The sequence below is a fragment of the Archocentrus centrarchus genome, unplaced genomic scaffold (genome assembly GCF_007364275.1).
Source record: "Archocentrus centrarchus isolate MPI-CPG fArcCen1 unplaced genomic scaffold, fArcCen1 scaffold_26_ctg1, whole genome shotgun sequence".
Taxonomy (NCBI): domain Eukaryota; kingdom Metazoa; phylum Chordata; class Actinopteri; order Cichliformes; family Cichlidae; genus Archocentrus; species Archocentrus centrarchus.
Window position 1 is genome coordinate 591176 of NW_022060256.1, and position 16289 is coordinate 607464.

The 16289-nt window shown below is 38.8% G+C and overlaps 1 protein-coding gene across 1 annotated transcript; it reads left to right on the forward strand.

The window, feature by feature from the left end:
- The first annotated feature begins 434 nt into the window (after positions 1–434).
- Positions 435–11078, forward strand: LOC115775900 (GTPase IMAP family member 8-like). The gene is made up of 6 exons (XM_030723410.1): positions 435–487; positions 1929–1971; positions 5528–5575; positions 6187–6738; positions 8324–8962; positions 9097–11078. Exons 2-6 carry the CDS (start codon positions 1953–1955, stop codon positions 10677–10679), a joined length of 2841 nt encoding a protein of 946 aa, XP_030579270.1. The 5' UTR covers positions 435–487; positions 1929–1952; the 3' UTR covers positions 10680–11078.
- The last annotated feature ends 5211 nt before the right edge of the window (positions 11079–16289 follow it).

A 16289-nucleotide genomic window follows, 5' to 3' on the forward strand; every position in this document is an offset into this window, starting at 1 on the left:
TTTAATTTTTCCTCAGGTCTTTGTTTTGGCAAAATCTAGTTAGAAAAGTGTTGCCATTAAGAACATGTTAAGTATAGGTGTGAAAAGCTAAAACTTTAGCCTGCAGCTTTTCAGACAGTAATTAGTGTTCCTCACGGTCAACTGTTTGTTGTACTTCAGCTTCACAGGTCTCTCAGTGTGCTTCCTGTATATGAATTTTGTCAGTCTGGTTCTAGCAGGCTAGCCCCACCCACACAGTGCATTATACCTTCTTATGCAAAAGTAAACAACATTTTTGCATTTCTGTTTTTGTTTAGCTAGTGGAAAAAGTAGGACAGAAATCATGAGTACCATTTCAAACTTATGATTGGATGGGCAGCCAACAGCCCACATTCAAATTACCCCCCACCCCAACATAAGGGGTGTAAACACACAAAGGAAGGAACTCTGCTGTGCTTCTCAGAACGTGCAGAAGTGTTAGGCTGTGAACTCAGAGCAAGGCAAACAGGTAAAGCACACCTACATTTGCACCTGTAAAAATAATATCATTCAGACTGGTAAATCATGACCTGCTTTAACTTGTGCATATCAGTCAATATGTTCATCCTTTTATTCTCTCATAGAGTCTAAATATCTGTGTATGTCTGATTTACCTTTTTTTTTGTTTTGTTTTTTTGCTTGAAAAGCGTGGTGAGTCACTCTGTATCGCTAAATATAACAGATTTTCCAAAAAATGTATATAATTCCTGACTGACTAAGAGAGATCTTGTGACCCTAGTGCTGCCAGAATGCAGTGGGCTGCCTTTTTCTCTAGCAAGGGAACATGATGTTTATATGTAGCACAATCTGGTTGAAATGTAATATTCATTAAGTATAATTCATGCAACAGAGGCAATAAAGACAAAATAAATTGTTAAAGCGGTCAACCAATATTTAGGAGTAGATATAACAATAGTCTAAACCAGCACAAAATTCTCTTTTGATGTTAAAAAGCTACTGTTAGGCTTTACTAAAGAGGCACAGCACCAGTTTTGTGACTGAAAGGTCTGTTTTTGCAGATGTCCTTATTGTGGCTCTGACACCCACCTGCATGATTGGTGCGATCTGGTACTTGCACTCTGGACACCTGTTTGCAACTGGGTATTACAGTTCAAACTGTTGCTGATAATGTTTTTGTACTTTTATGAAATGATCATGTTGAATGAGCAGCAACATAAAAACAACCCAAAATAATCCACTTTTCCTTAAATTTACATGTAAACTAGAGGGTTAGTAAATGTTACACTGGAACTGGAATTGCTAACCTGTGATGCCTCACAGCACAAAAACTCTTGCTTTGAATCTGCTCAGAGAGGTTGTCAGAGAGGTTTGCAAACATACTGAAGAGGAAAAACTGTTTAACTAAATTAAGCATATTTAAACACCAAGACAAATCTTTTCATTGAGACAAAAAGACACTGGTCATCTTTCAATTTTTAAGTAAATTCTAATATTGTTGAGAAGTCTGGTAAAAACAGTTTCAACAAACATTTTCTTTGTTGATTGAACTAACTGATGAATTTCAGTTTTCACTTGTAGATTAAATAATCAACATTGTAATGATTTTGAGACTCATTTCTCTGTAAATGCTTTTTCTTTGATGGCCTTATTTCTGGTGATTTCAGTGATGAGTTTTTAGCATTAACTTCTTCCAAAAGTGCCCATAAAATTTTTCATGTAACCGGGCTTATTCGGAGCACAAGATTAATGATCATGTCAAAGAAATGATGAACAAAAAATCAAAATACTAATGCTATCTTTTTCTGGAGATCTAGGGACACTGTCTCAGGTAGCAGCTAGTATTAACTGCTTGTCCAAAGACATACTGCGTGTCATTTTGCTTTTGGAGTATTTGTCTTTATAAGCATGTTTAAGATAACCTTTTTTTTTCTTGCCTCCTTTTCTGTCAGTTTGTTATTTTCAGCAGTGACATTATGGCAGCAGCGGCACCTGGTGAGTCCAGGCAAACGTCATTGATCTGGATAACACTTTGTTTAAATACATTGTTCAAATTCACACACATTTAACTGTGCAAAGGTCTCACATGTAACCTAGTGAGATCAGATTCATTCTTATAGACTGTACTGACTAATAGGAATGTGAAAAATGGTGGGAACTGTTGGCTTTTAGTAATTCTTTGTGATGTTAAAATACCTGTTTGGGTACTGGAACAGAAAATATGCAACAGAATACTAATATGGTAATTCCACAAATTGTAAACAGAAAAACAAAGTTGATGAGCTTTTCAATTTATATTTAATAATTTCTTTATTAAAAAAACTTCATTTAATTCAATTAAATTAAATTTTAATTTAATTGAATTAAATTTTCTGAATACTGTATGTGCCTATTTAATACATGTCTGTTGTGTCCAATCCCTTTAAAAGAGGAAAATAGCATTGCATTATGGTGGACAGCAGGTGTGATCAAGTTTTTGACATACTTCACATGCCATCTAGTGTGGAAAAGAGGGAACTACACATGAACACGGTCTTTGACACACTGGTTGAAATCCATAATGAAACTGAACACGGTGACATAGAAACCACAAGCTAGTAATGTTGTGATGGTGTAATGCAGATGCATCAGTGCACAACTAGAAGTGCTCACAACAATGTGTGCATCTCATATGTGCCTGCCAATGACAGTGTTTGGAAGTCTGTGACACAGGAGATGGAACAACTACTACAAACCCCTAATGCTCCCATGTTCATCATGGGAGACTTTAATCACTGTAATATAAATGTGGCTTTGCCAGGTATCGACCAAATAATAAAAACTCTGAGAATGGGACTTTGCAAAAGTCTATGGAAATTGTGCTGCCATTACTTAACCACCCTTCTCTAATTCTGACCACACTGCTGTTTGAACAACAACCACTATCAAAAAGTCCTTTAGATAGTGTTACAGTCAGACAGTTTTTGTGCTGCATTATAGAGAAAAAAACTCCTAAAAACTGAGTGTCATCTTCACATTGTCATTATAATGGCCTAAGTCATTTTTTTTAGGGTTTTCAGAAAAGACAAAAAAACTCAACGAAAAATAGAAATTTACATGATTTAGGCAAAAATAAAACTTTAATTAAAAAATGACTTAGGCTGTTATTTTAACAAGGTGACAAATGTAGTTGGACTGCAGTTTCACTTAGCTACCACCAGGTTATCCAGGAGTGGTCAGAGAATAATACTTAAAATGTATCATTGTCAGTGACGTGCAGTGAGGTTTGTGACGGGTGAGGCACTGACTCGTCTGCAGTCGGATATTCACATATATGAACTCAAAAAAGAAGCTTATCTTTTAATTTTAATTATGCTAATGATTAATTATGCTTTAATCAACTCCATAATACTGGTCAGCAATGATAGCAAGAAAAACAAAATATTTGATGTAAGGTCAAACAATTTTTTTTTTTTTGGGGGGGGGGGGGGGGGTATTTCTCTTTTTAAATAAATAAAAAAAAGATGTATTATCTGACCTTTATTTGAAGATGACGTCCATGCGCCTATCCTTCTCCCTATAGGTAAGCACTGCTTCAGCACTGCCCCCTATTGGTGTGGCACAGTACTTTCTGCCTCACCCTGTGTATTTTCACTGTGCATTTATGACGGATCACAAAGAATAAACATGTCACACACATTCATTCAATATATTTAGACAGACTGTGGAACATCAACATGTGTAGCACATGTGTAATCAAACATGTATATTAAAGATGTAAATAGAGAGCAATAGGCATGTGCCAGCCGCCTGCCTCATTTACTGTATGTGACACAGCGCCACCGGAGGTGAGCCACAGCACTGCATTGGCTCACATCGCATTTCATCCATGTGTTTGAACAGGCAATGTGTAAATTCGTGATTTTGACCATTAAAGTGTTGAAATCATTCAGAAAACAGTTTTTTTTAAAACAGTTTTATATTACAGTCAAGTGGTCAAATGTATTTTCTCTTATTATTGTTAGTATTTTACTTGTCATGATGACAAGGGAGGCACTGCCTCACCTGCTTCCCCTGACTGCACATCACTGGTCATTGTAACTCTATATATGTGCATGTGCACACACACACACACACACACACACACACACAAACCTGTAAATCTACACTCATGAAGTCCATATGTTGGAACCACCTGTTGCTGGGACATCTTCCTCTGATTTTTCACATTCAAAAAAATAAGGTGGGTTAAAAAAAACAACTGACCATCTGATAACCTTGAAAACTTTATATTACAAAATAATTTTTAAAATAATTTGTAGTATTTGACACCATGGTCATCTGTGGGGACTCTCATTATCTCACACACAAAATTTTAAAATTGTAACATACCCAGTGGGATCCTACTTTGCATACACATTAGAGCTGTACTTGTGATCACATAAGGGGACCTAACATAAAAATCTTATTAAAACATTAGAAAAATACACAATGCTTGAACAACCCTTAAAACCTTGAATTCTTGCTCTTCATTTACACTTTTTTTTTATACTGGTCAGTGTTCAGAAATGATGATGAAAAAGTATGTAAACAAAAAGCTGAAAACAGGAAAAGTAAAATGTTACATATTAGAAGATACTGTAGGTACCATTAAATTCAGTTAAAAAATGTCTAGGTTTTTGACTTTGGTCTTTGTTCAATACTTTCAATTTGTCAGTTCTTGTCTAAATTTTTGAATCTTTAAATATCAATATATTGTTGAAAAAGTAAATAAAATAGAGCAAGAAACTCTTAAAAATAAAACACACATTTGAAATATGACAAACGTGAAATATATACAAACAACACAAATTTTGGTATTCACCTTTTAAGATGAAACATACAAATTTATCAAGAAAATAAAAATTTAAATGTTTTCATTTAAGTATAATGTGTCCCTGGCTGACACCTAATCAGACCTTTAAAATAAATAAAAGGTTAATAAAAGGTTATGTAAAATTTTCTATTGTTTTAAGCATCCTTAGCAGTAGCATAACTCATGTAGGCAGAGATAACCAAACTCAAGTGATTTGACAACATCAACTTTGAAAAGCACGCACAGTATTCAGTCAATGGTTAAAGCAATTTGAATTACATTACTTAAAAGTTTGAACAATAAAAATTTGCATTCTAGTGGTGTGACATACACCAAGCTTCACAGAGGCCATCATGTACTGATTTAAGTCCTGGAATAAAATTAAGGCTGCACATCTTGGGTTAAATATTGATGCATTTATGCTTAGAATTGCCTGTGTGAAAGTGATAGGGTGATACGAGAGCAACCAGGATTCATAACTAATTCTTACTAGATACTGATAATTTTTTACATGTAAGTAATAAATCAACTTTTATCATGTAGCATGTGTTTGAAGGTTATTGTTTTTTACAGTCTCACTTGCCAGATCTTATGTTTAATTAAATTGGCATAAATATGTTTATTACATTAAATCAGTGTGATTTTTCATTTCAGAGAGCACAAATGGTGTTTGAAAAAGTACTGGAGTGCTGATTTGTGTTTCTATATTCTTTACAGATGATGATTTCAATAAATCTGAATGCAACAGCTCTGACTTTGAAGATTGTAAGTTAAACTGCCAAAATTTCATATATTATTTCAATTCTATTTCAATCTTCAATCTTATTTATATAGCACAATAACAATCGTGTCTTGTATTGTATTGTAAAGTAAAGACCCTACTATAATGCATTTTATAATAATACAATTTATCATGAAAAGCCGGAGGAGGTGGCTGGGGAGAGTGAGGCCTGGGCTTCTTTACTTAGTTTGCTGCCCTCATGACCCAGCCCCAGGTATTTTAAAACAGGAGGATGAAACTTGTATTAATCCCTGCAAGTTATTTTCCTCTTTGTTTATCAGCCCGGTAGTTACAGGTTACAAGTTTTACATTTAAACGAATATATTTAAATGTATATTTCCATTTTTTTCTGTTTGTGTTTTTTTTTTCCCCCTGGAGCTGACATTATTTTCTGTTTTGAAGAAACTGAGTAAAATGTTCAAAAAGCAGTTTGGGGCTGAGAACCAGAATCATTTGATTTTTTTCTACAAAAGGAAATGAAACACCATAGACCAAGACATACTATAGCTATTACAAAAATGCACGAGTAACTTAAAAAAATCTAAGGAAAATGAAGTCAGTATTTCAGTACTTTAATTAATTGTACTTTTTTCAGCCTCTGAGCTGAGGGTTGTTCTGCTGGGGAACAAAAGGCCTCAGAGGAGTTCAGTGGGAAACTTCATACTGGGAGTAACTGTGTTCAACACAGAGGAAAAAGCAGACCTCTGTCTGAGAGTTAAAAGAGAGCTGAAAGGAAAAGAAGTAGATCTCATCAACACTCCAGATCTGCTGTCATCTAAAATCGCCCCAGAAGAGCTGCAGAAACACATTGAAAATTGTGTGAGACTCTCTGCTCCTGGACCTCATGTGTTCCTGCTGGTCATCCAGCCTGCAGACTTCACTGAGGATCAGAAAAACAAGCTACAAACAGTCCTCGAATCCTTTGGTGACCCAAAATTTGATCATTCTCTGTTACTGATCACACCCAAAGACAAGAGTTCAAGTTCAATTGAAAAGTACCTGCAACACCCACAGTTAGGAGATATAATCAAAAAATGTAGTGACAAATTGTTGTGGCAGAAGAATCTGGAACAAGCACAGCTGTTGGCAGCCATAGGTGCAGTGGTGAAGAAGAACAAGGGAGAACATGTGAGCCATAATGTTTTCAGTGAGGAAACATCTGTTTCTTCCAGCCATCATCAAGAAGAAAAGCTCCCTGCCAACTTGGATCCTGTGAGGTGTGGTAAGTGCAGTAATTGTATTTTTTGTACAGTATAATGTGATGATCAGATTTAAGTTCAGGATTTCAGAATTAAATTCCATTTTATTCATATAGTGCCAAATCACAAAAACAGTTACCGCTTTACATTGTAGACTACCATGTTTCCACCATCTGAACGGCAATCATTTTTAAAATGTATCCATCTGAAAATGTTACTTTTCAAAAACAAAACCAGAATAATACCATTTTCCACTGGATCATTCTCATGTAAATGGGACCTTAGTCTGTTTCTTTACCTAGATTCAATTTGCCTCTTGGGGGGGGGGCACTCAGCCACAACAAACCCATCCATTCAGCCATCCATTCACTTCAGCCATCCATTCACTTCTGCTTATCCTGTTCAAACATCCACACTCACATTCGCACTCTCATTCACACCTATGGGCAATTTAGAGTGGCCAATTAACCTAACCCCAGTAAATCCATGTCTTTCAATTCCCCATTGGCCCGGCCTCTCTCTCTCTCTCTCTCTCTCTCTCTCTTTCTGTGGGGGTAGCACGGTGGTTAGCACTGCTGCCTCACAGTTAGAATACCATCTGGGAGGCCTGGGTGTGATTCCACCTTGTCCCGGGCCCCTCTCTCTCTGAGTGGAGTTTGCACGTTCTCCTCGTGTCTGCGTGGGTTTCCTCCCACAGCCCACAACAAACCCTTCCACCAAGGCATCAATAAGGCATCAATTAATTTAGTTGTCAGTTGATATTCAGATAATATTCAAAGTTAAAGGTAACAATATTGAACTGTTATCAAAGTTGACAACAGTTATACAATGTGAGCAGAGCCTACATCTGCAGCGTCCTCTCCATCCTGAGCAACCTATAGCTAGCTAATCTGATTAAAAATGTAAACTATGTGGTGGTACATTATATGGTAAAACTGTGTTAACCAAAATGTATTTCATAATTTTGAAGGTAATGTACCAATTTTATCTTTACAGCACATGAGCTCAGGATTTTGCTGTTTGGAAAAAGCGAGGACAAAAAATCAGCACTGGAAAAGCTCATCATTGGGAAAAAAGAGTCTAATGTGTCTAAAGTCCTCACAGGAAAGCAAACCCGCGCTGCCTCTGGAGAGTGGAATGGGAAACCACTAACAGTAGTCAAAACTCCAGATGTCTTTAGCCTGTCTGTGAAAGCATTGTTAGAAGTGATCGAGAGCTGTGTGGGTCTCTGTCCTCCTGGACCAAATGTCCTGCTGCTGTTAGTGAAACCTTCTGATTTCACTGAGAAGAACAGAAAAAATCTAAATTTGGTCCTGAGCTTGTTTGGTCAAGATGCCTTTAAACACTCCATGGTCATCAAAACACATAATGAGAAATGGAATAACTCTGTAGAAAAACTCATTGAAGAATGCAACCAAAGGGAGCAATTAATTATTTTTGACAAAAAAGGTTCTCCTATAAATTACACAGAGCTGATGCAAAAAATAAATAAAATTGTGAGTGAAAACTGGGGAGAATATCTAATGCTAAAAGAAGAAGCTAAACCCATGAATCTGAAATCCAGTGTGAACCTGGTTCTGTGTGGGAGGAGAGGAGCAGGGAAGACTTCAGCAATCAAGGCCATTTTAGGTCAGACTGAGCTTCATTCAGTCTCCAACTCAGAGTGTGTTAAACATCAGGGAGAGGTGTGTGGACGCTGGGTTTCCCTGGTGGAGCTGCCTGCCTTGTATGGAAAAACTCAGGAGGCAGTTTTGGAGGAATCATCCAAATGTATCTCTCTCTGTGATCCTGAGGGTGTCCATGCCTTCATCCTGGTCCTACCTGTGGCTCCCCTCACTGATGAAGACAAGGAAGAGTTAGAGACCATCCAGGACACCTTCAGCTCTCGAATCAATGACTTCACCATGATTCTGTTCACCGTGGAGTCAGATCCTACAGATCCAGCTGTTGAAAATGTTGTAAGGAAAGACAAAGAAATTCAGCAGCTCTGCCAGACCTTCAGACAAAGACGTGTGGTTCTCAACATCAAGGACAAGCACCAGATTCCAGAGATATTTGAAGCTGTAGAAAAAATGACTCAGCCCATGGGCAAACCATGCTCTTATACAACTAAAGGGTTTTTGCATGCACAAATGGAAAAAGTATTACAGCTGAAGATGAATATCATCACTGGTAAGTGCTTTAGATTTTAATAGTTTTTCTGTGTTCAGTGAACCTATGAGTCTTCATGCAACAGTATACAAGAGTCAGCTGTTACGGTTACTTAGTTATTAACTAAGTTAACACCAGCTGTTCTAATGTTTCAGGTAATCAAGATGGAAACCAGGGCTCAGACTGTCTCAGGATTGTGCTCATTGGGAAGACTGGCTGTGGAAAGAGCTCTACAGGAAACACCATTTTAGGGGAAGATGAGTTTAAAGCAGAATCAAGTCAACTATCAGTCACCCAATGTTGTCAGAAAGCACACAGTGAGGTGGACGGTCGTCGTGTTGTCGTAGTCGACACTCCTGGTCTGTTTGATACAACTTTGTCCAATGAAGAGGTTCATGAGGAGATGGTGAAATGCATCAGTCTTCTGGCTCCAGGACCACATGTCTTCCTGTTGGTGTTACAGGTGGGCAGATTCACAGCAGAGGAGAAAGAAACACTGAAACTCATCAAAAAAGCATTCGGGAAGAATTCTGAAAAGTTCACCATTATTCTTTTAACGAGAGGAGATGATCTCGGGAGTGTGGGAGACTCTATTGATGACTACATCAAGAAAAAATGTCATAGTTCCTTCAAGAAACTGATTTCAGACTGTGGAGGAAGATACCATATTTTCGATAACTCTGACAAGCAAAACCGCACACAAGTCAGTGAGCTGATAACAAAGATCGACACCATGGTGAAGGAAAATGGAGGACGCTTCTACACCAATGAGATGCTGCAAGAGGCTGAAACAGCAATAAAGAAGGAAATGCTGAGGATTCTGAAGGAGAAGGAAGATGAGATTCAGAGAGAAAAGGAAGAGATTGAAAGAAAACATAAGGAAGAAATGAAAGCCATGAAGAAAAGAATGAATGAAGATAAAGAAAAAATGGACCAGGAGAGAAAACAGAAAGCCAAAAAACTCAAGGAAATGGAAGAAGAAATTCAACTGGAACGAGAGAAGAGAAAGAATGAGCAGGAAATCAGAGAAAAAGAGAGAAAGGAAAAGGAAGCTGAAGAAGAAATACGTCGAGAGGAATTTATAAAAGAGCTTGAAAAGTTGGACAGACAAATTAAGCTAGAAAAAGAGGAAAAGAAAAGTGTTAGCAGAGAGCTGGAGGAGACTAGAGAAGAGATGAGAAGAAAACAAGAGGCCTGGGAGAAGACGCTAACAGAAGAGTGGGAAAAACAAAGGCAAGAAGATGAAAAGAGATTGCAGAAGGAGAAACAAGAAATTGAAAAATTGCAGGAAAATTACAATCAAGAAAAACTACGACATGAAAAAAACAAGCAAAAAGAGGATCAACAACGAAGAGAACAGGAGGAACAAAAGATAAAAGAACTAGAGGAAAAGTATCAGAAATCCCTGGAAGATCTAAAGAAGAATTATGAAGAGGAAGCCAGAAAGAAAGCTGAAGAGTTCAATGAATCTAAGAAGAAACACAAGGAGGAAATAGAAGCTCAGAAAGAAGAGCATGAGAAGGAAATGAATGACTTAGTGAAACGTGTGACCAAAAAGAGTGAAAACCTGAAAAAGATCAAGAATTTAGTAGAAAAACATGAAAAACAAACGAGGAATGTGAAAAATGAGGAGGAAAAAGAAGCTCTACAGGAAACACATGAAAAACAACTGAGTGAGTTGATGCAAGAAATCTTGAAGCAAGGAGCCGATGACACATCAGCCTGCAGCATTTTATGAAGAGAAGTGAACTTTTTCACGTTTGCGTCTTTTTCTGTCATTTAGATAACAAAAGAAGCACAGATTTGTTGTTCTGCATGTTTACATCTCCGGCATATCCTGGCCACAGAAAATGAACCTGATTGTATCATCTAAAGCAGGGGTATTCAACTCCAAGCCTCGAGGGCCGTGTCCTGCAGGTTTTAGATGTGTCCCTGATCCAACACACCTGAATCAAATGGCTGAATTACCTCCTCAGTATGCAGTCAAGTTCTCCAGAGTCCTGCTAATGACTTCTATATTTGACTCATATTAAGATTTTATAAGATTATATTAAGATTTGTTGTGTTTTTACCCAAGATAGTTGCCCCACATGGTTTATGCATTGTTTTGTTTGTCACTGCATCAAAGGACAAATGTGTCCATAATTCGCTCTTCTCTTTCTCCCTGCTGACATTGTTTACATAACTTAGTTCTATTGGAAGGAACGACAAATTGCAGGCTAGTTTGGTCTTCCCGGGTTAAGAGCAAATTTGTGCAACTGTGCATTTGATTGGATGTTTTCCTAACTTGTCCCGCTGTGTCACAAAATAATATCAGTTCTGATTGGATGCTTTCCTCACTTGTCCCGCCCTTTCACAAAATTAAATAAGTTCTGATTGGATTTCATCCCCGCCAAGCATTTTCATCTCGTTTTCATTCGTTGACAGAAGTGTCAATTAATTTCGTCATCGTTTTCATCATTTTAGGTAGTTTTTATTTAGTTATCGTTTCATTACCATCATTATCGTCATGAAAAAAAAGTTCGGCGACGAAAACTATGACGAAAATATTTCGTCAACGAAATTAACACTGGTAAGAGGGTTAAGTTTATAGTAATTTGCTATGGAAGCCACGTGATACACACACACACACACACACACACACACACACACACACACACACACACACACACACACACACACACACACACACACACACACACAATCTATCTAAGGTTTCTGTGTAGGAAATCTGGGGCAGGTATAACAGCATACATGTGTAGGCATGACCTAAACTCACTCCAACAGTGAGCCAGTGAATCCTGGCTGTAAAAGCGTTAATAAACATGAATATCATTTAAAGTGATCAGATACTGTAGACAATGTAATGCTTTGATTTGTTTTGTTTGTTTAACTAAATATTCAATTTAATTTTTTGCTTCATAATTAAAGACATAACTAAGATTTATTTTAATGGCATGTTCTGTATTTGTTGTGCTCTTTGATTTTCCTTATAAAAGAAGAATAAAGTGTTTCCTGTGGTTAATTGTTGAAGTGAAACATCATTCAGGTTTTGACTCGGGTAAACTTTTGTGGACACAGTGCGGAAATGCAAAGCTCCCGTCACGCATGCTCTTTGTTTTCAGCAGCCACGTGCTTTCATTCCCGGTACAGATGAAGGAGACGTTCACACACATTCCTTTTAGTTTAGTTAAATACAGTTACTTCAATATTTGTGTGTTTTGTTCATAATTACTTTTGTAAATACAACTTCAAATAAGTATAAAAAATTGGGTGTAATGTAAAAAAAAAGAAAAAAAGATAGCAGTGAGTTCCAAATCTCAAACAGATTTTATTCACAATAGAATTTAGAAAACAAAATGTTAAAACTAGAAAAGAGTAGCTTATTTTTTTATTTTATGGTAGCAACACATCTTTAAAAAGTTGTGACGGGGCAACAAAAGGCTCAAAAAGTGTTATTAAAAAGAAACATCTGGAGGCGCATTTTGCAATTATTAATTGGCAGCAGGTCAGTGACATGATTGGGTATAAAAAGTGCAGAGAGAGGCAGAGTTTCTCAGCAGCAAAGATTGCCAGAGGTTCACCAGTTTGCAAGAACTGTCTACAAATTGTGGAGCAATTTAAAAATATTCCTCGTCATTGATCTACATCATCAATTTCTGAAAATCTGGAGAGGTCTCAGTGCACAAGAAAACAAATCAGTACTGGATGGCTGTGATCTTCAGGTTCTCTGGAAACACTGCAATAAAAACAGGCTCAGGAACCTCGTGGTGTACAACAATGTATTTAGGTAGTTCCTAGAGGATGAAGGATGCCGTTGACTTGCCACCAGTCTCACCTGACCTAAATCCAGTAGAAACCCTATGGGACATTATTTTTCAGTCCATCTGACGGTGCCAGGTTTCACCTCAAACTGTCAGGAGCTCAGTGATGCCCTGGTCCAGATCTGGGAGGAGATCCTCCAAGACACCATCTTTTGTCTCATTATGAATATGCCCCGACATTATCAGACATGCATACAAGCATGTGTGTGTGTGTGTGTGTGTGTGTGTGTGTGTGTGTGGGGAGGGGGGGGGGGGGGGGGGGGGGGGGGCTAGTGTGTGGACTAGCCAGTTCAGCTTAAAGTTTACTGCATTGACCTTAAATAACTTCTAAAAAGCTTTGATGAGCCCTGACACTTTTCAGAGGAAGACCATTTTTTGAAACTTAAATCTTTGACTTCATTCCATCAAAACCTTAAAACCCTTGTTTTGAGTTAAAGCCAACAGTAAAGAGGTTCAGCGCTGGCTTTTATATTCTAATATTACTTATCGTGTGCATTCTTTAGGTTTCGTGTTTTTTGTCTACAGATTAAGCATATTCTTTCAACATTACACATGTAGAGGCTGTGAGTGGAAACATAACTTTAAGAAAGAAACCATTTCTGTTATGTGGCGAAAAGGTGTAGGTTGGAAGCAAATTCTCGGCACTCATCTCCAAAAATATGCTTATGGGTCAACACAAACTCAGCCGGTACTGCCGATTCACTTGATGTCTTAACCTTTCATTGATGAAGGTACCAATATAGCCAGGTACAGATCATTTTAACTGTTCCAGTACTATAAGGTCACTTAACTGCTCAAATGAAACCACATCTCATGCAGCACACCAACACCCAAAATGTGTAACCAATTCCCTCAAATTCCACGTGCATTTTAGATTTTTTTCCAGGTCCTAAAACACTGCTTATGTGCCTCAGGAACCATTTTATGGGCCTTCAACACTGCATCCTACACTGCTTTATAGACTTTAAACTGCTCTGATGATAAAGCTGCAAAAGCCTCCTGTGCCTTACCAATAAAAACGGATTGGAGTAGCAAAGTCCGTTCTTTAAACCAATTTCTTGAATCCATAAGATGCTCAAAGATCAAAAGGAGTCAAGACAACCCAAAACACACTGGAGTTTTCCCCAACCTAGTCTATCTAACAGACTAGGCTGGGGAACCTAGTCTTCAGGTCACTACTGGCAAGGGGTACTTACTAAAGCCCAGGAAGTCTGAATAGCCATTGCCATGCAGTTACCATTAGAACAAACTGGATGTGATCCCAAGCATGAAGCTCTACTCGCTTTCACCACCGCAATAAGTTTTTACACAATAAAGGCCCCCCAATAGACCCTATTGTCAAACCTACTGAGAAAACTCCAGAATCACCCAATCACATTCCTGGGCTATGGAGGAGCCCAGGCACAGATCACTCACCAAAACCACAGTTAACTGACTCAAATTGACCAAGTACTCCAACAATGGCTAAACAAGGAAACTGAATCAAAAGTCTTTCCCAAACCACTAATACATCAAGTGTGACACTCCTCTAGACACCATCAAGACAGCGTGCCTGCTTATGTAGATACAATAAAACCTCACAAAACTCACCAGATTCTACATTCCCACCTAAATTGATGAGCCCCCACCTTTGTCACAGCCTGGCTCAAGGGAAAGACAAAACTGGAGGAGGCCACGCATGATAACAACAACAGTGTTTATTTAACTTAAAAGAACTAACATTACCAAAAATACGTCAATCAGTACTCACAAGGTGTCACAATCACACACACACACACACACACACACACTGCTCAAAAAATAAAGGGAACACTCAAACAACACATCCTAGATCTGAATGAATGAAATATTCTCATTGAATACTTTGTTCTGTACAAAGTCGAATGTGCTGACAACAAAATCACACAAAAATCATCAATGGAAATCAAATTTATTAACCAATGGAGGCCTGGTTTTTGGAGTCACACACAAAATTAAAGTGGAAAAACACACTACAGGCTGATCCAACTTTGATGTAATGTCCTTAAAACAAGTCAAAATGAGGCTCAGTATTGTGTGTGGCCTCCACGTGCCTGTATGACCTCCCTACAACGCCTGGGCATGCTCCTGATGAGGTGGCGGATGGTCTCGTGGACAGTCTGTGGTGCAACGTGACCTTGGTGGATGGAGCGAGACATGATGTCCCAGATGTGCCCAATCGGATTTAGGTCTGGGGAACGGGCGGGCCAGTCCATAGCTTCAATGCCTTCATCTTGCAGGAACTGCTGACACACTCCAGCCACATGAGGTCTAGCATTGCCCTGCATTAGGAGGAACCCAGGGCCAACCGCACCAGCATATGATCTCACAAGGGGTCTGAGGATCTCATCTCGGTACCTAATGGCAGTCATGCTACCTCTGGTGAGCACATGGACGGCTGTGCGGCCCTCCAAAGAAACGGCACCCCACACCATTACTGACTCACTGCCAAACCGGTCATGCTGAAGGATGTTGCAGGCAGCAGATCGCTCTCCACGGCGTGTCCAGACTCTGTCACGTCTGTCACATGTGCTCAGTGTGAACCTGCTTTCATCTGTGGAGAGCACAGGGCGCTAGTGGCGAATTTGCCAATCCTGGTGTTCTCTGGCAAGCGTCCTGCACGGTGTTGGGCTGTGAGCACAACCCCCATCTGTGGACTTTGGGCCCTCATACCATCCTCATGGAGTCGGTTTCTAACTGTTTGTGCAGACACATGCACATTTGTGGCCTGCTGGAGGTCATTTTGCAGGGCTCTGGCAGTGCTCCTCCTGTTCCTCCTTGCACAAAGGCAGAGGTAGCATCTCCTGGTGTACTGGCCTGTCTCCTGGTGTACTGGCCTGTCTCCTGGTAGCGCCTCCAGCCTCTGGACACTACGCTGACAGACACAGCAAACCTTCTTGCCACAGCTCGCATTTATGTGCCATCCTGGATGAGCTGCACTACCTGAGCCACTTGTGTGGGTTGTAGAGTCCGTCTCATGCTACCGCGAGTGTGAAAGCACCACCAACATTCAAAAGTGACCAAAACATCATCCAGAAAGCATAGGTACTGTGAAGTGGTCTGTGGTCCCCATCTGCAGAACCACTCCTTTATTGAGTGTGTCTTGCTAATTGCCAGTAATTTCCACCTGTTGTCTATTCCATTTGCACAACAGCATGTGAAAATGATTGTCAATCAGTGTTGCTTCCTAAGTGGACAGTTTGATTTCACAGAAGTTTGATTTACTTGGAGTTATATTGTGTTGTTTAAGTGTTCCCTTTATTTTTTGTGCAGTGTAGTTCATATTCTAATATTACTTCCATTGTTTATTTTTTATTTCAGGTATTATGTCTTTTGTATACTGTTGTAGAATGCCCAGCTCCAAAATAAACACATACATAGAACATCTGAAGTTGCTTACCTGTGGAAAACAGGAAGCTGTGGATAGAAACATTACTGTAAGAAAGAAACCACTTCTATATGTGGTGAAAAGTCAGCTGAGTTTGGAAATGTAACGAGGAGGAAGC

Coding starts and splice junctions, on each gene's coding strand:
- LOC115775900 (XM_030723410.1), top strand. Junction 6,739..8,323: donor TGTGAGCCATAATGTTTTCA/GTGAGGAAACAT, acceptor TAATGCTAAAAG/AAGAAGCTAAACCCATGAAT. Junction 8,963..9,096: donor GAAGATGAATATCATCACTG/GTAAGTGCTTTA, acceptor CTAATGTTTCAG/GTAATCAAGATGGAAACCAG.